Source organism: Corapipo altera, unplaced genomic scaffold (assembly GCF_003945725.1).
Source record: "Corapipo altera isolate COAL_440 unplaced genomic scaffold, ASM394572v1 65, whole genome shotgun sequence".
NCBI lineage: Eukaryota > Metazoa > Chordata > Aves > Passeriformes > Pipridae > Corapipo > Corapipo altera.
The window spans coordinates 1,263,199-1,290,485 of NW_020884891.1; the positions used below are offsets into that span (position 1 = coordinate 1,263,199).

General features: G+C 40.0%; 1 protein-coding gene across 5 annotated transcripts in view; it reads left to right on the plus strand.

Annotated features, from left to right (window-relative positions):
• The window catches only part of DACH2 (dachshund family transcription factor 2), a 248,298-nt gene that overhangs the window by 210,481 nt on the left and 10,530 nt on the right, over nt 1–27,287 (plus strand). For 4 of the 5 annotated variants that reach the window (XM_027645383.1, XM_027645387.1, XM_027645385.1 and 1 more), the window contains exons 8-10: nt 21,899–22,044; nt 22,569–22,716; nt 25,337–25,480. In XM_027645383.1, coding sequence (XP_027501184.1) covers nt 21,899–22,044; nt 22,569–22,716; nt 25,337–25,480 — 438 coding nt within the window. The remainder of the gene's footprint in view (nt 1–21,898; nt 22,045–22,568; nt 22,717–25,336; nt 25,481–27,287) is intronic. The other variant, XM_027645384.1, reaches the window with a different exon arrangement.

Below are 27,287 nucleotides of genomic sequence, written 5' to 3' on the forward strand. Positions count from 1 at the left end.
GAATCTTCCTTCTTATGTAAAAAGGAAAATCTCAGCTCTCTACACACAAAACTGCCGATTTTTCTCTTTTTCTTAAAGTTTGCACATGGAAATAAAACTACAGAGAAAGTCCTGCTGGCACAGGGCCCTTGGTAGTGCAGCCAGTCATGCACATGCTGCAGCTGTCCTGGAGGAGTTACTATGTGAAGGAGCTGCAGTGTACATTTAGAATGTTTTCATCACTAAAATGAGACTGTTTATCTAAAAAGAGAGATTATAACAGAAGAAATCCAGAAGGCATAATAATACCTATTAAACCTTGTTTTCCAGGCTGTTGAATCAATTTATAGGAATATGTGAGTGAGCAGGAAGGGAACAGCATCTGGTAGCAATAAAGGTTTCCCTTCCTTAGTTGCAAAATGAGCTACAGGAAGGTGATTAGAAATAAAATATAATGATTTCTGATAGAAATAGGTAACACTGCATGGGCTTTTAGATAAGAACTTGACAAATGTGTAAAATAAATGCAAAACTGGTTTTTGAAAAGGGGGGAGATTACCGTTTTCTGTGTTGTGTGCCAAGGTTTGCGCATTTCAAATGTTGGCAGTTGGCTTCTTTTCAAAACTGATAAATAATGATGTTTGTTGTGGAAACAATTATCCTAAAAATAATTTAAAAGGACTGTATTCCCTTTTTGTTTGCCTATAAAGACCACATTCGATTTATATATAGACAGAAAGAGCTCCACTTGCATCTATAAAACAGTTCTTAAATCATTCTAAATTATTGATGTGCACAAAGAACTCTTTCCGCTTTTGTTTGAAGTTTTATTTCTGCGGCGTTGTGCTTTCTAATTGTACTTTCAACTGCTATGACATCTGTTATAGTTGTTTCAAAAACTTTCAATACTCTTCTTTTTTAATGATAGACAGTCTTTTCAAAGACAAACTGTCTTCGTTTTGAGCAAGAAAAATAATTAGTTGAAAAAAGATCACTGATTTGGCCAGGGAACTCACCATTTTACTGTTGGGGTTTTTTTTCACAAGTTGCTGTTTTATATGATTCCAGCACCTATTCAACAGAAAGCTGGCCAAGAAGAATTCATCTCTGCAGCAACTCAGAAACCATAGAGCATCAGCATATGTCCCTTGCTTCCCCGAGGAAATCCAGGACTTTATTCTAACCAAAAGAGTACCAAGAAAGTACTTCACAAACTGATAGTCTCTATATGTCTAACAGATGGAAAAGTGAGCTACTATTCCAAGCTGTTATGCCTAACAATATAGGAATAAAGCTCAGCAATTGGAGAGGAGATTGATGCTTAAAATCTGTTTAGAAATCCTTTTTAATACAACTGGTGATATGAATATGTGGTGCAGCAATAAACAGGGTTCTAATGATCTGTGACATAATGCAAGCTCTGGTGTAAAATCCAGGAGACATTTAAAGTATTCCAGATTAGGAAAGCACAGTGTAAAGACATTTCTTTTCCTGTTTTCCAGAAAAGAGTATTTTTGCCCTGAAGGTAGAATAGGCTTTTTGAAAAATTTAAGCCCTGGACTCTGGTCCAGTTGTGGTACACCATAAACTAACCTTTAAATGAGAAGTTGCCTGGAATTCATATAATAATTAATACAACGCTTGGGGAATTTAATTGACCACAAGATTAAACTATTAAAGAAAAAATTTCATCCTAATTGAGAATTGAACCCCTACCCTTTATTCATCTAGTGTCGGCTCTGCCACTTGAGTCGTGAATTGGGGGTTAATTGACTGTCTAGAATCTCCCAAGGAGCAATTATTTCATATAATGGTGCTAACATGTGCTGTGGTGAGGCAGTTTAATGGCATCCTTTTTTCCCCTGGATTTAGAGACATGTCAGGAGGACAGCAAGAAAAGATGCTGATTGTGGGGAAGGAATGAAAGGTGTAAACAAAACAAGGACTTGAGGCTTCCTTTCAAGTGCCAATTGATAACAGTCAAAACCCAGGGAAGGTGTTGATGTGGGTTTGCAGTTGCAGTAAAACCTCACCGGTTTGGTGAAGAGACCCCTGATCTCCATGTCCTCTCGAATCCCAGCACTTTCTCTGTTTCTGCTCAGATTCAGCTATGTAATTTTGCTGCATATTTAAGTGTCCTCTCTTCTTCAGTGTTTAGGAAATATTACAATTCCCAGCTCAAGTTGTTAGAAAGAATTAGAAATGAGCAACCTGGTCTAGTGGAAGGTGTCCCTGCCTGTGGCAGGGTGTGGAACGAGATGGGCTTTATGGTCCCTTCCAACCCAAACCATTCTGTGAAATAACCTGTATGTAATTTCACATAAACTACAATGCAATTCATAAAAATGGGCTACGTATACTTATATTTTTAATATTTTTTTAATTATTTGCTTACACGGTGATTAATAAAATTCATTACTTCATAGCAGATTTTTCTGCTTCATTAGTGCAAATTTGCAGAACTTTTCTAATTACTATTCTCCTTTGAAGAATAAATAATAAGAGATAATATCAAAACTTTTTAACTAAATGCAGACTTAGTTATGGATACAGTTAGGCATTTTTATATTTAAGTATATTCTGGTTTTTTAATGCTTTTGTAAAAGTGCTGTCTTTACAGGAGAAACTGTCAGAATTTAGGAGAAACTATTTTTGGGAGGAATTATCAAAGATAAAAGGAAACAGAAAAGTTTAGCTTCTTTAAACTTTGATTTTGAAAATTAATTTAAAATCCTTTGGGGCAAGCAGGGCTGAGTGTAGGTAATTCATGCTTAAAACTACCTAAAATCACTGTATGCTGAGCGAAGCCTGACGAGTGGTGTGGGAAGGAACAGCAGCACCTATTTGAAATGTGGTGCTGTATAAAAACCTGTTTGGTTTTGGTGGGGTTTTTTTGTTTTGTTTTTTTTTTTTCATTAAGTACCACACCCCAAGAAATTTTAACACTGTTAAAGACTTGTAAGTACGTTAAGTGAGTGTAATTGATGCTCTGTGATAGTGCTGTGTGCAGTTGGTTCAGATCAGGCTGCTCAGCAACAGAAACAGTTTAAAGATGTTTTATGAACAGGTACTTGTGATGTAGAGCTCTTTAACCACTTGAACATCTAAGGGGGGGCCTTTGCAATGTTGCTGCAGTTCACAGTGCATCAGATCTTAGCTGTGTGTTCCTCTGGGCAGTGGAGAAAGACACGTGGTGTGTAGGAGTCCCCCCAGAGCAGTGGTCACCCCAACACATGCAGGACCCCCCTGTCCTTGCCTCGAGGTTGCAGAAATGTGGTGAGGGGCTCAGCTGAGGTGGACAGGACTCACTCCTCCCAGAGCTCCTCCCTGCAGGGTGATGCTTTGTGTTCACAGCTCGACTTCTGTTTCACATAAAAACATACGTGCTCGTGAGCCTCCTGCCTGCATTAGCATTCTGCTGCCATCCAGACCATCCTTGTATGATCACAGACCCGTGGGTTTGTGCTGGGTGGGGTAGGGCAGTGCAGTCAGTGGCACAGATGACATGAAAGCAGCGTTGGAACATCCAGGTGACTCGTTCCACACGCACAGAGCAGTTGTTTTAGAGGTGACTTGCAGATAACACACACACACTTCATAACCTGCTTTATCTGCAAAGGAGATTTGAAAGATACTCTTGTGCTTGTTCAGTATTACGGAAATATCAGCAACATAATCTCTCAGACTTTCTGGGGTTTGATGGATGTGGTTTAGAAAGCTGGAAGTGTGGAGAGCAGGCATGGCACAGATCCTTCAGCTGGAGAAACAGTGTTTGAGGCTAGAAAATCATTATTTCTTCTTGCTTGTAAACATGAGAGGTGAACAGGTAAAGGACATACAACAAATAAAAAAGAAAGAGGGTTTTTACAGTGTTACTCAGATTTTAGTTGGGTTTTATAGTTACTCAGTTTCATCTGGTCAGTAAAATCCTGGAGTAAAGATCAAGGAAACATGATCTGATACTTCTAACACAAAAAATCAGCATGGTATTTTCTTCAGTGTGAGTAAATAGTTGACACAGGTCCTATAACAACAGTCCAGACTCCCAAAAGCTGCCACCATCTGAGGAGAGTGATGCCCTGGTGAAGAAATAGAGTAAGAAAGAACAGCATTTCCCATTGCTGCTGTCTTGGAAGGAAAAACCTGGACATGTTCACAGTATGAACTAAGTGACAAAGCAATACTTTACACTCGGAGTGTGATTCCTTTACTGTTCTCACCTAGTTCTAACTTCTCTCCTTTAAATATAATTCTGTTCCACAGTTTCCTCCACCTGCTGTTTTCTAAACCTCACACATGTCCTCAGTCCATGTATTCCATCATTCTTCAGTTACACTCTCTAGCCACATTTTACCCTGCCAATTCAAGCTCTATCCAGCACCAGCTTGTCTGCCTTCACTTTTTTGTCTTTATGTCTTTTTTTTTTTTTTCTATAGAAGACAAATCTGTATATCGATGTAGAACTCTCCAAGGTCAGGAACCTCTTTGGTTTTGATGTTTTGGTTTTCTTTCTAATTTATTTATTCTTTTTAAGTAAGTACCACATCCCAAGGAAATTTTAACACTATTAATGACTTCTAAATAGTGTAGGGTACCTCCTGTACTATCACTGTGTGCAGCTGGTTGAGACCAACCAAAAATTTGAAAGGCATGGCATAGATGGGCTATGCCAGAAATAGAAACTACTGCTGTCAGAAATTCCCTCAGTTTTCCAATCCAGCCCCATGGTTCCCAGCCCTGCTGGACTCGTGGTTGTTCACATGCCTTGGCTCTGTAGTTTTTGGTGCTTTTTCATACAAGTCTGTGGTGTAACCAGAGGTGTTGCATTGTCACTACTTTTTAGGAGCTGGTCCTGGTCTTACAAGCCAGGAGAGGTCCATCTGTGCCATCCCTCCCTTTCTAAATAGTTTATTTTTAGTGTCATTGCAAAGTCACATCTTGTAGGAAGCCCCCAGTAAAGGGCAGAGAGCTCCTAAGGCCATTTGCCACTGAATTGCTTGGATGGACTTGACCCTGAATCAGGGTTTCTGATGTCGTGATAGTAACTGTGGATCAGCTTTTCCACTCATGTAAATGTGAGGTAACTGCTTGGAGTAAGTGGAAGTCCTCTGTCCTACTCCCTACTAAGATCCAAAGCTAGATATTGCAGGTACTCAGCATTGTTCAAGGAGTGTGTTAAATTGTGATTATGGTCAATTCTCTTCCCTTTGGAAGCTTGCCTGTAGATGGGCATGGTCTGGTGAACTGCTCAGCTAACAAGCAGGTAAAAACCCCAACAGCCCCTCCCTGTGCTGCCATAAAGAGGCTTCTCCTGGAAGTCCTGGAGCTGTGGGAAGGATGCCCTTGGTGCATCGTTGGCCTTCACCTTCCCTTCACTGTTACTGGAGGAAGCACTTGATAGAGATCAACACGATTTCCTGGGCAGAGCACATTGAGATTTTTATTACGATATTACCAGGACATATGTTTGTGGAAAGAAGATATATCTGTATATATCTCTGTGTTTAGCCGGAGAATATAAACTGTGTAGAAAGAGTATATTACCTGCATGAAACTGAAAATATGGGTGCCATAGTGTGCAGGAATTGGGCCCAGCTTTGCTTACAAATCAGCTTGATGATGAGGCTGCAAAAGTTATATTTTCACTGCTTTCACATAGTGAATTTATTAGCTTCTTGAAATTGATTTTGGATGCCTTTCATTTGCCATTGGGCTGAAGTCAAAGGCAAAACGATGATATACCACATTTTGCTCACTCATCTTTTTATTGCCCAACTATTGTTATTGAGGAAAAGACATTCGTTGTGTTCCCCAAAGGAGACAGAAAGCGCATTTCGTTTTCTTTTAATTGAAGTTTAAACGAGTGCAAGTCCTGCAATCCTCACCTTCAATATCCAGGAGGAGCTATAAGGGGTAGAGGGGATGGGCCTGGGATTCAGTTTGGATCAGGGCTGAGGGCACGAGCGAGCAGGGCTGTCAAACTTCGTCCTGTTTTATTTGCTTGGAAGGAGCGGAGCAAAGTTAATATCGATGCAGCGCTAGGAGAGTGCTCAAGTAGTTATCTCTGGGTAGGTAATGTGAACTCAGCAGTATCATTGCTTTGATCTTTGGTTAAAGTCTTACAAAACTAGATTGCTGTTTGATTGACAGCCTTGTCAGAGAGTGAATGAAGACTGACACTCTAATATTGAAAACGCAGCGTTTACAAAACTTACAGCCTGAGTTTTCTCATGACACTGCTGCTTTTGTGGAAGACTGAATTTCACGTTTATTTTTAAATAAGTGTATACCTTGCTGTGTGCAGCTAAAACTCATGATTTTAGACTGCTGGCTCACAAATAATTCTTACCCTAATGATTGATGCAGATATGTTTATAGCAACAGCGCTGTCATTGTGGATTTGAAGGAGTGGCTGTTTGAAGGCTTGAATGTGGTGGTATTTATCACATCTCAATACCAAATAATGATTGATCCAACAACTGGGTGATGGATGCAGAGGTGGCAGGATGCAGCTTGGGTTGGGTAGTGGATCTGGCAGTTTCTGGGTGGGTCTAATAACAAAGCTTAAAGGGTTTCCAGCTTATAATTCTATCTTGAAGGACTGTCTTCAGCTGCTTGTTCCTTCAGTTGTTCCCTTAATAATCTCAAATGAACACAGGCTACTAAAGGTAGATTTAATTTGTGGAGTAGACTTCTCCTTTCATGTGGGTGCTTTTCCACACTTTCCTCAATGTCGTCTTTAAATTGGACAAAGTAAGATATTTTGCTCATTTAGCAAAAAAAGAAAAAAAAAAAAAGACTAAACTCTCACTCCTATTTTTAGGGTGATATGACATTGACTGCCATGATTTAAATAATGTGTAAGAATGAACCAGATTGTGGCTGTTTCCACATCAAAATACCTTAAGCAAGAAAATGTCTCCCCAAAATAATAATCCTACATCATCCAGAGGTGTTAGTGAAGAGACTCTTTATATGATGCAGTTTAAAAATAGGCATCAAAAAGATGTTCACAGAAGGGGCTGCTGAGCTGTGCTATAGGGCGTGGGAACTGCTTAAATTGGCTTTCCTGTCAAAGCCAGTGTTTGCTGAGACGACATCATCAGTTTTTCCCGACCTTCTGCTTCTCAATTTACTTCACTATTGCTGAATTCTGTGTGCAGTTCTTTCCTTACCTCTTAGGTCACATATGTCTTATGTGAATGTGTGTGTATATAGCCTTTAGGATCTATAGAAATCTACATAAACACTTTCAGGTTGATACGTGTGCAATACAATATAATATCTTTACTAAAGTATCCTTTAGGAAAAACTATTAATTAAAAACCCAGATTAAAGCCACTTTCATTAGCAATGCAGCTTTGCTGAAGAAACCCTGCATTTGACCATGTTTGTAAAGTGGACATGTATAAGTCACGAGAATAATTAGCATTTCATCATTTGAGGTCTGCAAATGAGTGATTTCAGAGTGAAAAGCATATGTAGCCATGCTGATTATGCAGAATAAATTATTTTCAAACCCCACATTTACATCAGTACATTTCTTTTATTGTGTGGAAAATGTCCACCAAAAAAACCCCCTAACGATCACCTAAATTTTGCTGTAAACATTTTTAAAATATATATCTGAAATTCCTTTGGAAACGTCCACAATCTGCTTCCATATTGCAACACATATGGTAAGAAAATCTTGCTTGCAAGCCAGTGACTGTTTTTAAACAGTTTTCAAAGTTCCACTGAATAACAGCTCATGTACAAAAACTGGCGTGGTTTGTATTTATAACAAATAGCTTAACATTTTCTAAACTATGACAAATTTCTCCCTGGATATTTTTTAATGTAATAATAGGATTCGTTTAGCTGTCCTTAGTTTTTTTATGCACGTAGGCACTTTTGGTATATTAGGAATACTTCTGAGTCATTTTGGTTCTGTTTTTCTCCTTTCCTTAGTCTTTAGAGGCCTCTTTGGCCATAAAAGTTGTCCTGCTGATGGCTTTGTTCTGTTCTGTCTTTTCTTTTAACTTTCTCTCAGTACCTGGATGTGTGTGTACATGACACTGAATGTAGATATGTAGGAACATATTGCTATGATTTTGATACAGCGTTTCTGGAACTTGTTGTATTTCAGTTAAAGATTTACAGCTCTCCTTTTGCCTCAGACCTCATTTTTAAAGGTCAGAAGAGAAAAGAAACCCCAAACCATAAACATGTTAAGTGAAATATCCATAGTACCCTCCAGTTAATGGTATTTCCTTAAAGCAGATAGGTTACTGAGACCCCTTTTAAAACAAGAGTGTTAATTTACTGTTTCCTTTCATCTGTTGAAATAATTACTTTTCTTCTTTGCCTTCAGTAGTTTGTTCTGGTCGTTAACATTTCTGTAAAATTAAGTTTGAAAGGTGCTTTTAATGTTCACATAGACTGCAGTGCACATTTGACTGTTAAAATCAACCTACTTAAGGCAGAACTAATGTTTAACACTCGCTGCTATTTGAAGTAGTTCACTGCCCAGTTTAATGGTGCTGCCAAGGGCAATGGTCACATTACTTGCTGTTATATTTGGGGGGGTTGTTATGCTGGCTATAAAGACAATCCATGATATTTCTGAAAACGTTGGCTTAGATCTTAAAGACATAGTTTTTCTACTAACAAAGCCATAAACTGTAATTTCTTGGGCAGCAGTGGACAAGAAACACTAACCCTTGCCTGGGCCACGTGCTCCGTTCAGGAGTGTAGTTACTGGTGTTAAATTACTTCTTCTGCAAGCTCTGGTTAAAAAAGACACGACCAAACTGTACAAACCCCCTGCTGATGGTCAACCACAGTGGGAGAAATGATTTTATATAACGGGGTTTTATGGTATCAAGACAGTTTTAAGACAGCAGCAGCAAGTGGAGAGCGACCCTGGGCAGCTCAGCCTCACCTGATGTGAACTTGGTGCGGGAGGTGGGAGGGACACATGGAGACAACTTGGCTGCTGCATCGTGAAGCAGCTCAGTTGTGGTCACAGCCCAAGCAGCACCTTCTCTCTCATTCCATTTTTGTGGATTTTGCTGATTTGCTTTCTGCAGCAGTGGATGTGTCTGTCACGCACCGGCTGCGCGATAAAAATGCTCCTCCAGCCTCCCATTGAGAACAGACCTTCCCAATGGCCAAATTCACTTTACACCATTCCCCTACTAACACCGCCTCCATCTGAGGATTTTAGAGTGTAGGTCAAATAAGGTTATTTATGGGAATCTTCAGGCAAATAGGACAGAAGAAAATGTAACGAGTTCTTTGTGTAGGGGAGTCGATGGAAACTTTCCTGGAGTCTCCAGCACATCCACTGGGAAATGCTCCATGTAGGACTGCCCCAAGTACCCCACAGCTGAGCCTATACATCATATCTACCCCTGTGTGAGGTCACGAATTCATAACCAAACAGCTGCTTTTTCTCCTTTGATAAGCAGGAGCAGGCAGAGAATTTAAAGATTAAACAATACATCTTCTCAACCAGAAAAAAAAATTATATGTATTTACTAAATAGTGAGTAAAATTTTCCCCTTGGCTAGTCTAGTGCAATTTTACAAGCTTCAACAATGCTGAATAGATGTTATTGAGAAGTGAATTTGGCTCATTCTTTTTATGCTTTTAATAAATACCCAAGGGAAAGGCAGTTGTTCAAGGAAAATGAAATACAAATAAACATAGAATTTATTCTCAGTAGGCATTCTGGGGAACTTGTGGCTTGAGTTTTATGCCATGGGTTTTTTTCCCTGTTACTTGCAAGCAAAACTAAAATATTCATATAAGCTGTCAGTTCTCTGAAGTGAATTCATCCTTTTAAAAAAATAAAACAAAATATATATTCAGTGAAGAAAACAGAAACAATGTGCAACATAAAAAATTACATTTCTGCTCCAAAGTACATCATTGTAATGGACCATATTATTCTGGACTGTGGATACAAATGATTTTTTTTCCACAGCATCCTGTAACAATTCTTGAGACACAGTCATGCACAAAACATCATTTGTAATTATAACAGTTTGCCATTTTCAGCTGCTTCAGGATTATTTCTCATTTGATTGATAATTCATGTACTTCAAGCTAATGAAGATTCTTCACCTAATAGACATTACCAGTTTTTACAACCTAAATTTCAGGACAGTGTTGGTATTTTTGTTGGAAGGAAAAGAAAAAAAACCCAAACCTTAGTTGCTTCACAGTGGATTTTTTCCCACAAGTTCCTGGGGTGCCACAGAGAAATACAGTCCATGGAGAATGTTTACTGTAATAAAGAGAAATTTAGACTGTAGATTTCATTTCACATTAATCATTACCCAAACTTTCCAGTAGTCCTTCAGAAATCTGTGGTTCCCCAGGTGCAGTGTCCTGTGGAAGGTCAGAGGCACCTCTTTTTGATACACAAATGTTTTGCTTACGAATTAATTACCTTTCATTATTACTGTTATTATTTCTGACTTTGAAAAAATTTTAGTTGCATGGTCTGATAGATGTCAGTTTAAGCAAATACTATAAAGAGACTTTTTATGGTTCTAGTTGGCACATCCAAGTTAGATACCTTTGTCAGATGCAATGCAGGTTGATATGAAGTCAATATTGACTACTAGAGCATGTAAATCCAGACTCTATAGATGATGAAACAGAAACATATTTGACTGTTTGAGAACAACTGAGCTGCAGAGGTTCCCCAGCACCTGAAGAGACTCTTGAAAAACCTGTATTTTATTTAATTTCATGGAAGCTATGTGGGAAAACACCTTCCCAGGTAAGGTTCATATTCATTAATGTTTTGACCCACTGCTTGTTTTCCATCAGCCACGGACTTGCATGTTTAAACCTCCCAGAAATAGCTTCATCCCCCCGGGTTGCAGGAACCTCTGTGAGAACTTCAGGGCTCGAATGGCAGCGTGTACAGCATCACTACCTTTCAGAATTGTACAAAACTAGCTGATTAAATCTGATTTTAAATACTACTTTCAGCCTAGAACCCTGCCTTTTTAATAATCAATTAAAACATTGCTTCATTGTGTTTATTCAGCATGTATAAAGCACTGCTTGACATGGATTAGACCTTACATAGCAGTACACAGCTGTAGCCCATCCAGCATTTTCCAAATGAGTTTGCACAAGGAATAAAAGATTGCCATCTGAGCAACACTGGAGGGAGACAAGAGCAGACAAAAGGCAGCTAAACGCTACAAAAAGAGAAAAGACCCTGTTGAGATAGAAATTTCTGAGCAAATGCCTCCATTTCATAGGGAGATACTGTAGCAGGCAATGTACATTGATTTTAGCACATGAAGTACATTGCTTTGGGGATTCATTAAGCTTCATTTTGTGCACTATCATGAATGGGGATGTCAGCCACTCTCTCAAGTAATGCAGGGTTTCAAAGTGAGGAGGTAGAATAAGCCAAAGTGAAAATATAATGTGCCCGGCAGAGAGAGTGAGGCAGTTTGAAAAGGAAAATGCTTGGCTTGCTAAAAGCCGTACGTCACAGGAGCAGTCATCAAAACCTAAACGTTTCTAAAGGATTTTATGCTTATGGAGTTTATAATATGACTTAACAGCAGGAAGTTCCTACTCCTGGCTGGTCTGGTGGGAGTCCCCCTGGAAGGACAGATGCACTGAGGGAGTGTGGAGCCTCATTCCTGTCCTTTGGAAGAAAATGTGCAGACTGATACTTTTCAGTCATTCACTTTTTGTTTTTAACTGAATGTGGCAAGGTTTTGGTCAGGGCTGGTTTTTCAGCTGCTGCAGTGGCAGGGTGCTTTAGAAGGTATTGTTCTCCTCCCCTCTGCTTTTCCTTGGGATCCAGCTGCAGAGATTCCTACGGCCCTTCACCACCTCTCCAGGCATCGGCTGCCAAATTGAGAAGCCACAGAAAGTGGCAGGTCTATGAAAAAGCTGGATTTTTTCAGCCACCAGTGAGATCCAGGGCTGGTTTGAAATCTGTGAATGCACCAGAGATCCTGTAGTACTGGGTTCCTGTGTAATTTGTTTTGCTTTGTATCTTGTTTTAGTCGAGAAGCATATAAATCCAAGGGATTTATCCAAAAATCTGTTTAGTAGGTTTTATTTAGTAATGATGGCACCACTGGCATTTTTTGTTTGTCTTGAAGTCTACTATAAATTCTAGTGATTTGGAGTCAAAAGGTTCCTGAAATTTCTGCAAATTTTCCTAGTGATTGGTTTGCAACCAGTGAAAGAATGGGATTGTACCTACACGTGGCTGTGAGGGACAAAAATCTTCATTGCTCAGTTCTCCAGCTTTTGTGCATTACCTTCAGCTTTTGTGCATTGCCTAAGTTCATTTATAATGCACTTAGCCCGGTAGCAGGGTTTTGCTGCCAGACTTTGCTATGTACATGCTGTAGCAGAGCATGACTTCATGAGTTTTGCTGTTCCATGTTGGTGGCACAAGTGCTTGAGGTCTTGGGCAAAGAGGAGAGGAAAAATGCTGACCAGGTGCTGGGAGTTGTAGTCCTGCACTGTACTGGTAACCAGTTAGAGGGAAACAGATGGCCCTGGAATGAGCCTCTCGTGGTTCAGTGGTGACCGTGGTGGTGGTGCTGGGTTGACAGTTGGACTTGGTGATCTTTGAGGTCTTCTCCAACCGTAATTATTTTTTTGATTCTATTAAATAGTTCCCACTTGTTTTACAAGTGGTGTTTTCTCTCACATGTGTGTTGGGAGTCATGGTGAACTAGATGGTCACTGCAGAGGTTGAGGGGCTTAGAGCCCCTCCCCACAGCCACCCAGAGCTTGGGCTCGTCTGGAGGAGGAACACGGCAGATTAATGTGAGATAGCTGCTGCTTTCTGCACAAAGTTTTCCTCTTGCTTTCCTTTCCCCAGTATTTGATCTTTTTAAAGCGCTCAGGACAAGTGACAGCAGTAGACTTCACAGTTATTAGGCTGCAAAGTAGTGGATGTGGAGTACTTGGTGGTTAGCTTCCATTTATACCCCGATCGCAGCTGCCATTTGGGTCAGGAGAGGTTTCCCCGTTGATAGATTGGCTCTGTGCTAGGAAAACTTGTCTTTCCCCAGAGCATCATGTAATTATTTGGTGGTGAAGAGTTGTGCTACGTTGCCATGGACATGCTGCTCCACACGGAGAGCTGCTGGAACGCTGATGTATGTGAGGCTGATCCCTCTGTCACCGCAGGGTAATATCGATGCGCCAGGGCAGCATTTCTGTCAGAGGGGCTGTTGCTTGCCCTCTTAGTTGATGAGGAGAGGAGGGCAGGGATAAGCCAAATTCTGGCTGTTTCTTAGCCCAGGAGAGGCTTGGTTGTGTTAGGGTTCAGCTCCTCTGTAAACTGTGGTACCTGCAGGAGGTACTGGCACGATCTAACTGGTGGCACTGGGAAGTGCTGGGCACACAGGTGGGACCAGGGATGTGCTCTGTGCAGGTGGGAGAGCTCTGGAGCTGGGGCAAGGCTAAAGATTTCTGGGGAGGTCCACAAGAGGGCTGTCAGGAATTGTACTGGTCACAGCTGCAGCACAGAACTGCTCCTCACCTGTGGAAAACAGGTGAATTAAAAAGAGATGGATTTCTCATGCTTCTTGATAATCAGGGTTTATAAAATCAACATGTAACTGAATTCTAGGATATATAAGCAGTCCTTCTTCATTGACATCTCAAGAATTCCTAATTCATTCAGAGGCAGACTCCTCAGGTGATCATCTCTCTGGGTATATTTTCCCGTTAATCATATTTCTCCTAACGATCAGTTTTGAAACTCGTCTTATTTCTGCAGTGCAAAAAATCCTACCCGTGAACATCCCCCAATTGCACTCATAATTATTGCTGATTAAAAGTGCCCTGGCCTGACAGCACCAGGGAAATTAATAGGAGAAGCTTTCTACAAGTTTTAGAAGACGAGCAAAGACATACTCACTCCCTCTTAAAATTATTTAAGCAGGTGCTGTGGGAAGCCATTGCTTTTATAATGCTCTTCAGATGTTTACAGCAAAACATTTTTTCCCAGTGATTGAATTTTTCGAAGTACTAAAATACCACGGAGAAATATGTTTCCCACCAGTTTTATGGCTCCCTGGATGCATTCTATACAAACCTTGTATCTGCCTGGACACAAACACTCTATTGCAAAAAGATATCTTGCCATTTTAACAAGCTGCACTGCTTTGAAAGGATACACTGCATCACCAGTGGGAATGTCAGAGCCTTAAGAGTAATACTGCTTTAAGGGTACTATTTTATTAAAGCAGACCTCAGTAATTTGTTCTTGACTGTTATACACCCTTATTTTATTAAAGGTATTTTACATCTGTGGAGGAGATTACTACCACTTCTATTTTCTCCACTGCTTGGCTTTAATGGATGGTGTGGAATATAATATTTATTAAGCCTAAGCAGGGGAGGACATAATAGCAGAATTGTCCTTTATAACCTATTTTATACAGCTGTAAAATAAACCTTAATAAAGCAAGAATAATTATCCAGGAATATCCAAGAAATGGAGTATTGCTCCTGCTTCAGATATTTGGAGGCTAAACTGCTGGTTATTCATGTGCTTTAAGAAATGGAGCTTAACAGGAATAATACTGATACTAGTTTAATACTATTTTAAAATATATTAAGAGGCTAAGTATCTTGTCATAATGACTATATTAACATATGTTGTGTAAGTGTCGTGTCATAATTACTATGCTGGCATAAATCAGTACATCCCTGTCATCTCTGTATGGTGTTGACTGTGTATAATCCTACAGGATTACGCTGCTTCTTGGATAGCTTTGTTTTTCTGTTTCATGTATGATTTCTCTTCTTGGTGGCAGTCACTGGAATCTGTCCCAAAGGGAATGATTTTTTATTAAGGACCTAATGCAGCTTTGCAAACTGATTCCTCGTCAACTATTCCAGAAGAACTGCTAAAGCACTTCCTCTCTTCCCCCTGCCTTCTTGATTTCTTCCTCCTGTTATCCTATTTATATATTTTTTTTCATAAATGAATATTGTGGAAATGATTTGGACTACAGTTATTACATTAATTATCCAAACTGACATTTTTGCAGTGTGTGAAAGGACAGGGTGGTGTGTAAAATAGATGCACTAAGAACACCTACAGTATGACAACAAGTAGCAGGGTAATTGCTGAAAATGAAGTCTTTTCTGCTATCCCTTCTCTTCAACATCTGTTGTTCCATATGGAGTCATAAATATTTGCAACAAAATAGTTGAAGAAATAATCTCAACATTAATAGGGAAAAGCTGAATCCGCCAAGAAAATTGAAGAATCTTTTTTTTTTTGTTGGCAAGTTCCTCCTACCCATCCTCATCTGACACTTTAAAATCTCAGTAGAAGAATAGTCAGACTACAGTGATGCTTAAAAATCACCATGAAAAAAACCTTTGTGAATGTTAATAGGAGAGTTAGCTGAGAAAAATTTATAATCTCCTGATAATGACCATGAGGAGGATTTTGCTTATTTTCTTTTATTTTCCTTTTTTCTTCCACACCACAGTAATTTGATTACTAACCTTTTATTGAGAAGTTAACATTTTCACTTCACTCCACTGTCAGTAGAAATAATCCTTGTGGTGGTGAGGAATGACAAGGTACTATTACTGGCTGAACATAACTAGTTACTTTAAATTGCCATATGGAAAATGCAGATCAATAGTATTTAAGCTTCTCCATAGATAAGAAGCAATTTAAAGCACAGAACAACTTCAAATATTTTGGAATCCGGAATACCAAAACCTGTCTGAGGAGCGGCTCGTAGGAGAAAGCAGGGGTGATGATAATAGTAATAACAACACAGACAAACTGCAAGTAATTGTTATGAATATAAAATATAGCATTTTGAAGGCTCTTTATATATTTATTAGGAGCCTTAATGGGAGCACTTCTCCTTAATGAACAGAATTTAACCAGGTGACATCAGTTGTATTTGTTTTTCTTAATCTGTACAACTTTAGACTAAAGTTATGTGCAGAGAAACACTTCATTTCTGATGTCAAACCGGTGAATTGCTGCACCTCTTAATTTCATTTTTTATTATTGCAAACCAAGTATCTCCTCTAACTCAGGTCCTTGTTTTTAAGGCTTAAATTAATAAAATATTTTCAGGTGTTTTTACTACCAGTGCCACGTGAACATCAGAGTATATTGTAAATATGTTGAAGTTATAAATAGATACAATTTTCTGTTATTAATGAGAGTACACTGATGAAAATGTCAAAGCTGTATAATTACGCACCTCTTGATAAAGAGTGCGCAGATAAAGGCAATTTGTAAACTCTAATTTCAGCCTTTCTCTGCATTTTGCCCCCTTCTCTTCAAACACCAAGTGCCTGCTTTATGACATCCTTCAGGAGAACACTCCCTCATCATTCCTGAGAGCAGGTCTATGGAAAAGCCTCTGGCACCTGGATTAGATCAGGAATAATGTGGACACAGACCCTGTGCTGGCACTGCTGGGGCACCTCCAGTGCTGGCGGCAGTTCTGGGACCCTCAGGACAAGAGAGACATTGAGGGGCTGGAGCTTGTCCAGGGAAGGGAACGGAGCTGGGGAAGGGGCTGAAGTACCAGGAGCTGCTGAGGGAGCTGGGGGGGCTCAGCCTGGAGAAAAGGAGGCTCAGGGGGGACCTTCTGGCTCTGCAACTCCCTGACAGGAGGGGGGAGCTGGGGGGGGTCAGGCTCTACTCCCAGGGAACAAGGGACAGGAGGAAAGGAAACAGCCTCAAGCTGTGCCAAGGGAGGTTTAGATTAGATATTAGGAAAATTTCATAATGGAAAGGGCTGTCCAGCCCTGGCACAGCTGCCCAGGGCAGTGGTGGAGTCCCCATCCCTTTTTAAAAGCCCTGTGGATGTAGCATTTGGGGACATGGGTTAGTGGTGGCCTTGGCAGTGTTATGGGAACCATTGTACTTGATATTAAAGGTCTTTTCCAGCCTCAATAATTCTATGACTGCATTTTTCCACTGTGTTGGAAACAGTGAAAAAGTTTTATTAAACACTTGTTCAGAACAAAATCAGTGATTTTGGAGCACATAGGTGAGAAGCTGCTTGGACACAGATTCCATGAAGCAGAGCATAGCTGATGTTACTGTTTTGTGATAGTTTCTACAGATTTTAAGGCAGCCTGGCAGTGTATAGGAAATGTATATATAATGATTAGATACTATTCTTAAAGTGAAGTTTTTTTATGGCAAAGCTCAGCATTGAATAATGCTTGTGTGCTATCGAGTTGTATCAGTCACCTGAAAATGAAGTCTGACTTAAAGCTGGTGACTGGATTAATCAGCTACTCCTCAATTGCATTCATTGACCCTCATCATTCGGGGACTGTAATTGAGAAAAACAGCAGTGACTTTAAGTTTGGCACCTGAATCACAAGGTTAAAGCAGTAAATTTTGAAGTCTGATTGGTGCCAGGCTCAGAGGAGGTATCTCTTTTCTCACTGATGATCAGGAGTCTTGGAACCTGGCAGAGAAGCAATGAGTAAGGGAGAAAAAGGCAGGCAGAGGGTTATGGAGGATTTTCAGAATTATTAAGACATGGAAGACAGATAATCGTGTCCTTGCAGACTTAGAAATACAAAATATTTGAAATAAAAAGTGCTTTAGATTGCTGGGTTTCGTACTGACCTTGCTGTAAAAGAAAAATATATACTGGTTTCTAGTTAAGAATGTAGACGTTGCCAAGGTTTAAAATCAAAATAAGAAGTCTCACTTTTCTGGAAACAGCCTTTTGCAGAAAAAAATTAGAATTTGGACCCTAATTCTGTCAAAATACCTGTCTTTGGACACTGCTGCCTATCACTGTGAAGTAAATGTAGAGCTGGAAGTCAAGGGACCTCTTGTCACTATAGATATGTCAGTTTGGATGATTCTGTAAGATATTTGGGCAAATAATGCTTTTTCAAATATGTACCTTTTAGAGATGAGTCACACAGACAACTCAGCTGATATTGCAGATTCTGTCTTATTTTATTAAGAGTCAGAGAGGTCCATTAGAGTATCCAGGCTGTTCTGTAACTATGGAGCATTAAATGTAATCCCCATCACTCAGGTACGAAACTCAAAGAATTATAATTGCAATAAAGAATTTCAGTCCCTAGATTTCTAAATTTTATGCCACAGCCAAGGAAAAGGAGTAACCCAGCTGCCATCTATGTCCAAAAACATGTTCTTAACCCTGACTGAAGGCTGAGATCAAATGCCTTGGTTAGTAACTAATAGGTTAATAACTGTAAATTTTGTATAAATTGTTTCTGTCTTCTCTATATGCCACATATGTATTAATGCATGAGTTATATCCTATGAGCTGTTTAAGGTGAATAATGCTTTAATGCTTATACAGGTCCAGGTAGATAAAGTTCTGAAGTTTTTGTGAAGAAATAACTCAGTGATCTAACTGGTGTAAATTGCACCTTTAATATTTCTACCTTGTTTTGAGAGGACCGTGACATGTTGAGTGTCTCAGGTATGTGACTGATGGGTTTAAAAACATGCCTTGTGAAAGAAAATAAACCAGCTGGCAAATAAAAGTGCCTGTTGGTTTGGGCCGTGCCCTGTCGGGAGGGAGCGAATTCGTGTTCCTCCTGTTCCCAGTGCTGTGTTCAGTCCCTAGGCTGGTGCTTCATTTGCCAATCCCTGTTTCTGCAACTTAGGCAGAAGACAGAAGATGAAATACTTCAGCATATTGAATTAAGAACAAGAAACTTGCTGGCAGGTTTCTGTGTGCTTTGCCGGGATGATGTTCCACTCACTGTTAGTGTTCACTGTGTATTTCTCTGCTCTGCAATATAATTCTTGCTTTCGTCTATTCATCTGGATGTCAGCTAGAAATTAAAATAAAAAGGCTGCACTCTAAATGGATTCCTGAATGCTTTTATAAAGCATGGCAGGTTTAACAAACAGGCTCGATAAAAGTAGTTCCCACTTTGCCTCGATAATCAGAAAGGTTGTTTGTGTCCTTGATCAGGCTGTAGCTGTCTTGGCTTTATTTCTTGCTTATTCTGTTGTATTCTGTGTGTGAGTGCAGCTTTTAGCATTTATATATTTCGTGGTGTTTAAAATCAAAATCCTTAAATCAACATTGGGGTTTTTTTCATTAAAGAGATGCATTTGATACAATCCTCAAGAAATGCTTCCAGCACATGCCATTTTTAATTGCTTTACCAATTATGATTCCTCAAGTCTAGCTAATAAATTCCTGCCTAACTGTGCACTTATTCAGAGTATGGGCGAGATGTAGACACCGTTCAGATGTGAAGACCTATTACAAGATTGAAATAGATTTCTAATGCATTTATCATTCATCTTTGCAGAGTGTGATTTCAATCAGAAAAAAAAAAATGATGAATGGTTTGACAGTTTCCACCCATATACGCTAAAACATAATATGCTGCTTCTAGTCTCGGCTATTACAGACTTTAACATGCAATGTGACCTTGGTCTGCAAAGCATGTTTGGTTAGCACAAAAACTTAATCATAAGAAGTCATAAGTAGAATCCTTCTTCTTTACTGCCCTTTTTCTGGGACTTGGAAATTTATTGCTTCTGGGACAGGTAGGATATGAACAATGGGCCAAATAGAGTCCAGGGTTATCTCATCTGTGTGAAAACTGCTGCTGAAAATCGATGTGACCTCTGCTACACTGTCATCCCAATTCCCACCCTCTGTGTCCTATTTGTCTTTTGGTAGAAGCTTAGATCTGTGTGCTGTCTCTATGTGTCTCTCTTGGGCCAGATTATCAAAATGAATCATTGCCTGCATACCTCTTATATTTCTATTTATTTTCCTGGTGTTGACTAGGTCTGATGAAATATGATTCTTTTTGCATTTGATCCTCACTGCAGCAAGCAGCACCTAATTTAGCTGTGTCTATCTCTTTAAAGAAGAGTAATACTATTTTGAAACTTCAATCTGCTGTACAGTAGCATTACAAACCATAGACCATGCAACCTGTCTTCACAGTCAATAGTAATTTTCCTTTCGGCCAATTTAATGTTATTACTTTCATCTCCAAATAGTAGAGATTTCTAGAGGTGTTAAGGCAGCTCCTGTTTTTTTATGCATACTTCATGTATTACCTTCTTTTTCAAATGCCACTTCTGTTTAGTTTTTTGTGACTCCATGGCTTAGCTGTTATTTCTGTGCTGCATCATATGCGACAACTAATCAGTTTATTTTAAAGACTCTGCCACTGATATATTTAAATATGAGAAATGGTGTGTCTGAATCAGCACAAACTCCGTGGTCTGAGCATGTTACCTGAGTTGGGATTTTTTTAAATGGATCATTTAAATTACATCTAAGATGTTTGCTCCGAGGATGTGTAGAGGTTACTGGCTTTTGTTATTAGTCCTGAAGAATCATTATGAAGATGTTCTGTTTAATGAACTCACACAGCAAAACCAAAATACTCCCTAAACAGAGATTTCAAAGAATACTTGAAAACTATTAATGCTCCTGGTTTGTTGTCAGGTGGGTGTTTTAGACACACAGCAAAAAGTGCTGCTCGATGGAAGCTCCTGGAGTTTGTTACACGAGGAAATGTGCTACTGGGGAGACACCTTGGGTTAATTCATTGTTGTCAGATTCTTTCTGAGTTGTTTTTCCCTTAAATAAGAGGGGTGGGAGAAGGAGACCTTTTGTGTATGATACGGTCTAATTGTAAATCTGGACTTTAATAATATGACCAAAACACTTGACAGACAAAGCTGTCAGGGCTGGTGTGCAGCTGCCCTGAGCAAGCACTGGCATCGTGAACTCCTGGTCAGGGCAGTAGGCACAAGCTTTACTAGAAAGCAGTTGCTGAGGAGATATTCATCATGATTTCTACAAGTGCAGGATCATAATATATATAGGCTGGATTTTCATGGAATATTACACAGAAATATTCTTTTATATTTCAGGGTAAAAGAAACGTTCCGAGTTTGGCTTTAGGGACTGCTAGATTTTAGTTTTGTAGTTTTCAGGGATTAACTCTGTGTTTAAAATGAATACGAGGGAAGAAGTACTCACAGGGATCTGAGAGAAGGAGATACATTTACTGTCCTAAAAGATGGTTAAATTATTCTCTTCAAAAATGCGAGTTCATAGGTGATGGTAATGATTCTTCCCCAAATTTAGAGGATTTTTGAAAAATAATTACTAATGTTGCTGTTTCTTTCTGGATACACATTTCTACTGTCTGAGCACAGCTTGATCTATACCAACATGATGTATTTGAAACAAGGGGTGAAGGAGAAGCTGCCAGGTCCTGGTTTTACACTCTGTAAGAAATGCAGTGAGGGCGGGAGCCATTCCTGTGACCCCACCACCACCCAGCTCTCTCTCCACCTGCCTTGGAAAGAACTCAGCAAGGCATTTTTGGCTGCTGTCAGTGACTAGGAAGGCTGACAGCAGACAGGTACCTGTTCAGGAACCCATGCTGACACTGTCCTGACACCACGGGGCGGGAGGGGATGGATGACCCAGTGGAGATTATTTACTGCTGGGCATGGGAAGGGTAAAGGTAAAGGAGTAAAGAGATGTGATACATTCCTTGATTAGAATTTTGCCAAGGTTATAGCAACAAAAAAAGCACATCACAGAATGGCAAACGTGATAGAATGAAGAAAGGTCATTCAGGTTTAATGAACTGCGTAATACAGTTATAATTCTGTAGTATAATTCTGTAGAATTTGAGATATAATAGTGTGTACTCTATTACAGCTGTGTTACAGTCTCAGTATATTGATTATTGTTCTGTATTATTTTGCAAACTTACCTTGGCAACAATCCCAGCTGCCCAAAGGCTGAAACAGTGTTCGATTTCCTAATGCACTTGTGTTTACTTCCAGGTAAAGAGAATGCTGGTTTCTAGAAATTACATTCACCTGTATTTCCAATGCTTTCTGATGTCGCTTTTAAACCTATCTTTACAGAAGAGGTCCAAATTGCCATTCCAATAATGAAACCAACCTTAGATAAAGTCCAACTGGCTGGACAGGCCTTGCCTCCTGGATTTCCGGCGCCATTTCTTTTTGCTGATGGTCTTTCATCAGTAGAAACACTATTAACCAACATTCAGGTAAATTATTCTCTACAGGGCCTGGCTGTGTCATGATAGATAACATGTGTTTCTTTTTCACTCTTAAAAAAGTTTTAGGAACTATTTTGTATCTGCAATTCTCATTTCTTCTATTTCACATAATGCTTAGATTTCCACTCCCTGACATTACTGATTGTGAGAGGGTTTCATACATTGTCTATTTGACTTCATAATTGGCAATAATAGTCATATTAAAATTCACCAGTCTCATTATTCCTCTAGTGTGTTCCCCCAGCAGCTGAACAAGGTCAGCACTGACATGGCACTGTGTTTATAACAAACCACAGCAGGAGGATGAATTAGCCAAACTTATACCCAATGATTCCATGCCACAAAATTCCTCATATTTTATCTACTTCAAATGCCCAGTTGAGCTCCAGGTCTATGGGTTCCTGCTTTTAATTTTTCTGTTTTCCTAGAGGATGTAAAAGAAACAAATGGATGAATTTTGTGACCGCTGCAACAAGATTGTGTTTTCAGAGCTTGCATTTTGTGTGCTTTAGGGCTTACTCAAAGTGGCTGTGGACAATGCCAGAGTCCAGGAAAAGCAGATACAGCAGGAAAAGAAAGAGTTAAAGATGGAGCTTTGTAGAGAGCGAGAACTACGAGAGAGCTTGGAAAGGCAACTCACAGCTGAGCTGCAAAGCAGAGGTGAGTGAATGAAAAATGGAGTTTAGGTATCTATTAAATGTGTAACCCTTTGGCATTTCCAGCCAGAGCTGTCGAGGACTTGGAGTTAACTGACACACTCCAGCACTGCAGCAGTGGACTAGCTGGTAATGAAAGATTTAAATTTAATAAAGCCAGAATGAAGCACCCTTTCCTGTGAGCCGACAGAACAGTGACTGAAGGATTATTTCCTGGAGGGCAGGTGGCCACAGAGAGTTTTGGTGGGTTCTGAGGAGTGAAACTGGAGCAGTTCCATGGCTTTCAGGTATATTAGTATCACTCTGCCCAGGCATTCCCGGCCTGATTTCTTCATTTGACATCCCTTATTTCTTTTGGTTTCTCCTATTTCCTCCAAGCACTGAGAATCAGTCTTACTGTGAGGAAGATACGGCTGTAATTTGGGTTTTTAGGTGATTTTTTTCATCACCTTACTACTTACTTCCTTAGCCCACATTTCTGCAGTTTCAGTTTGCTTTGTAGAGAACTTCAGTGCAGTAAAATAGACAGAACTATTAGAAATTGTCTGCCCAAGTACAAGAGCTGAAGCAAATAACCCTAGGTAATTTTATTTGCCATCAGGGGAGAGTGAAGTACAATAGCACACCCCAAATGGGGCCTTCTAAGACAAAACCATGACTGTTTGGAAGCTTTTGATAATAATAGGCAATTAAATTGGTAAATCTGAATTTCTCGCCGTGCTGTTGAAAAGAAGGCAGTATTCTTTTTAAAATTCAGATCTGCATCTGAAGGAAAGGAACAGCACTTCATGTGCCAAAAGCTACTTCTAGATTATATCCATGAAATCAGAAAGATAAAACTAGATAAGACCAAAAATGTAGGTGCCAAGTCCTATCTTCCTGTGCATTTTGAATGGAAATGAGATGTGTGGAACAGAGCTGTCTGCAGCCCAGGTCTCACTTAGAGAGGGGCACTTCCCAGTTGAGAAGTGGTGGGTCAGAAAATACTATTGAAGTTGTTAAATTGCAGTGGGTGTCCAGAAATGTTGCATCACCCCAGTGTAAGTGTGGATGGCACTGTGTCTTTCTGTAAACCAAACCTTAGGACAGCACACTTGCACCTCCTGAGTCACATTTAAGTCACCAAAAACCTTAAGGCATTCACAGACTTTATTGGCTTCTGACTTGAAAGAGAGTTTCACCAATAATCAATATCATCAGAATTGTTTGTCTTTCAGGTTATCACCATGTTCACATCTTTATTGTTACAGAATATATGTCAGAGATAGACTTTTTCACATGGGCTGGCCAGTTTTCCAAAGTTAGGTTCTGTAGATCACATTTAGCCATTCATCATTTACTAAGTCCCTCAGAGATTTCCCATGCAGTGGTATCCTTTAATTTTTCCTAGAGCATTCACAAATCCAGAAAGCTCTGTAAAAGTCAGTAAGAATTCAGTGGTCTTTGACCCCTTCCAGACCTTGCTAAAAATGTTCTCCTGCTAGTTCTGAGAACATACGTGGGCATCAGCCTTCTGGTCCAGCTCATCTTCCTTGTGCCAGTCCGATGTGCCAGCTGATCACAGACTCCTGGAACATGGGGTGCTCTCAGGAGGAGAGATTTCCTGAACACAGGATAGACTCAGCAGAAGTGTGGTGATGGGCCTGTAGAGATCCTGCCTGGGAAGGGAGGTGCAGATCATGCAAAGAAGAGACACAAGAGAGTGTGTTTGCAGCAGCGGTGCAAGAAAAAACAAGTGTAAGAAACCAATAAAGACACGTTAATAAGGACAGTAAGGACAGGTCATTAGCCACAGGAGCATGGGAAGGGGGGCTGTTGGCAGTACTGATAACTTGGGACTGGAGGAAAAAAAAAAAGGTTAAATATGGGATTAAGATTTTGAAAAGGAAAAGGCTTAAAAGGTGCATTTTATTGCTTGAGTTTGTATAGGTGAGGGAGTACAATCATAGCCAATGTCAGCAGTTCTCCATGCAGATATTGATCATCTGGCTACAGTTAATACTGTACAATTACCTAGTTATGGTTTTAGCTTTATAGTTGGCTTTAAGACTGAGATTAGTCAGGAATACTCTTTTCTGCCAAATCTCCCATGGCACTACCAGGGGCCTGAGGATGATGTTTGTCAAGGCACTGGTTCAGCTTTCCATGGGTAAAAGAGAGAAGATGAGATGACACCCCCCTTCTCAGTGCGTCGTATTTACCCACCTAACTCAGTGTATCAATGGCCTTACACCTGGCTTCTGTCTTGGGCAGAGATTCTTGATATTTCAGTTATTCTGCTTCAAAATGAACCCAACTGCTGCTCCATTTTTACCCCCAAAATTACCACTTTATTCCCTGGGATTTCACTCTCTGCACCCTCAGTATTCTCAGATTCAGATTCTCTTCCACTGCACACAGACAGTTCACCTACAGAAATAAATTCCACTTCCTTTTAATGTTAGAAGATATACCTAAAATTGAATCTTTGACACATTCAGGAGGCTTCCTCCATCCATGAGGAGTGTCAGTGTCTCGAGCTGGAACTGGGCCTTTGAGTACTGAACATACACAAATTTTTTACTGTCTCGGTCATCTATTAATTGTGCCTTAACAGCCTTTCTTACATTGTATTTACATTTCAGCAACAATTCAGAAACGCTTGAAGAAAGAAAAGAAGGCAAAGAGAAAATTGCAAGAAGCTTTGGAATTTGAATCTAAGAGGAGAGAACAAGTGGAACAGGCGCTTAAACAGGCCACATCAGGTGACGGTCTCAGGATGTTAAATGGTAATGTCTTAGTTGGCCTTTCACAGTCAGCTTAAAATTATGTTTAATTGAGTGGAGGAAAAAAAATAAGATGATGCACAGAGCAAATTCCAGAATGAAACCTCACAATTCTTTCCTGAAATAATAAAAAAATCTATTTCAGGCCATGTGCTCTGGGTCATGAATTAAAAAAAATTAATAAGTCTGCAAGTAGAGAAACAGACAGAGCAGTTTACACAGAGATGACAAGAAATGCTGAATATATTACAGAGAAATCTGTTACAGTGCCAGCTAAGACAATGTGAAATTTGGTTCCTATAAGGTTCTCTGAACTCTTCTCTCCCAGCAGATTCATTTTTAGAACTGCTGAGCTTCATTTTAAAAGCCATTTGGCTGAAGTTTGCTCAGCCTCAGGACCTATTAAGTTTGTTAAATATGTATCAGCTTTCAGAGCTGACTGGGTTTTGAATACTTCCCAAATATTCTTTTGAGACAAAAGCAAATCAGTTCATCTCCTACACAGTGCTTATGTTCTGAATGCTGGGAGGATTTGCCTCTCCTGCTTAAGATGGTTCTGGCCAAAGTTTAGAGCTTTACTTTGAATCTTTAAGACTGAACCTAGTTGAGTTTTAATTAATTTCAGGTTCTGTATCTAAGGTTTAGTCTGTGCCTTCCTACTCTGAAGTCTCTGCAGAGGCTCGGGAATCAGAGAAATGTTCAGGCTCTGCTATGTTTGTGTGTCCTGTGGTCTGTCTGTTAATTTGTGCTGCCTGCTTTGGGCACTGCTAGAGCCTGCAACCAAAAACTACCCGGACTGCTGAGTGAAAATGCTGACTAGTTTGTGTGGGCTGCCCAGACTGTTCTTTAGAGTCAGGGCAAGGCTGTCTCTGTGAGCTGGCACCTCACTCCGTGGTGGACCGTGAGCTGTGATTTATCTGGAGCACTCAAGAGTGAGTAGGAGAACAGGATCTCTCAGAGCCATCCTCATCTGCTGGGGTTTCCAGCCCAGCACATCACTGTGAGCAGGGCCTCCCTGGTGTTCCTGGAGCCCTGATAGTGCCCAGGGCTGATCCAGGTGTGAATTTACAGCCACAGTCGCACCATGATGAGGGACAGGGACCCAGGGCAGAGTGGGTGGACAGAGCCAGCAGAAATCTTTTCCTGCTCTGGTCAGACAAATGCCCACATTGGATCCACAGTCAGAGCCAGCACCTTGAGATTAATGTCAGAAAACAGCCAAAATCCTGATGTGCTGTGAGGTCATTCACCCAGGTTGTGCCACTGCAGGGAAGCACCTGCTGCTCACACACCAGTCAGGAGCACCCAGCAGTTCTGGAACCACAAATCCAGGGATACCATCAGTGTAATTAACACACCTTTACATCTGCTGGTGTGGGCCTGGCTGTAAGTTTGATTTGCAGGCACACTCAGGTAGTCATATATGTGTTAGTGCCTGCAAGAGGTTGATATTTACATGCTAATCTGATTGCACATGCAAATCAGGTAGCTCATTAGCATCTTAATCCACAATTTAATTGCAGGTACAATTTTATGACAACAAAATGTGAAGGGCTATTCTGAGTATTTTTGATTTAACTCTGACGGTCTGTCTCATTTAACAGATGCTGTTATTAGTTACAGATGACTTTGTCATTTTTTGTATATACAACATGAACTCTGAAGGGTTTGAAAAGAAAGAACCTTTTCAGACTGATAGATCAGTGCCCTGGGCTTGCCTTCAAAACAGGAATCTGAGTAAGGGAAACCCTATGGAATAGCAGTCACTTGCAATTTTATAAGAAAAAATGATATATATGTGAAAATATTA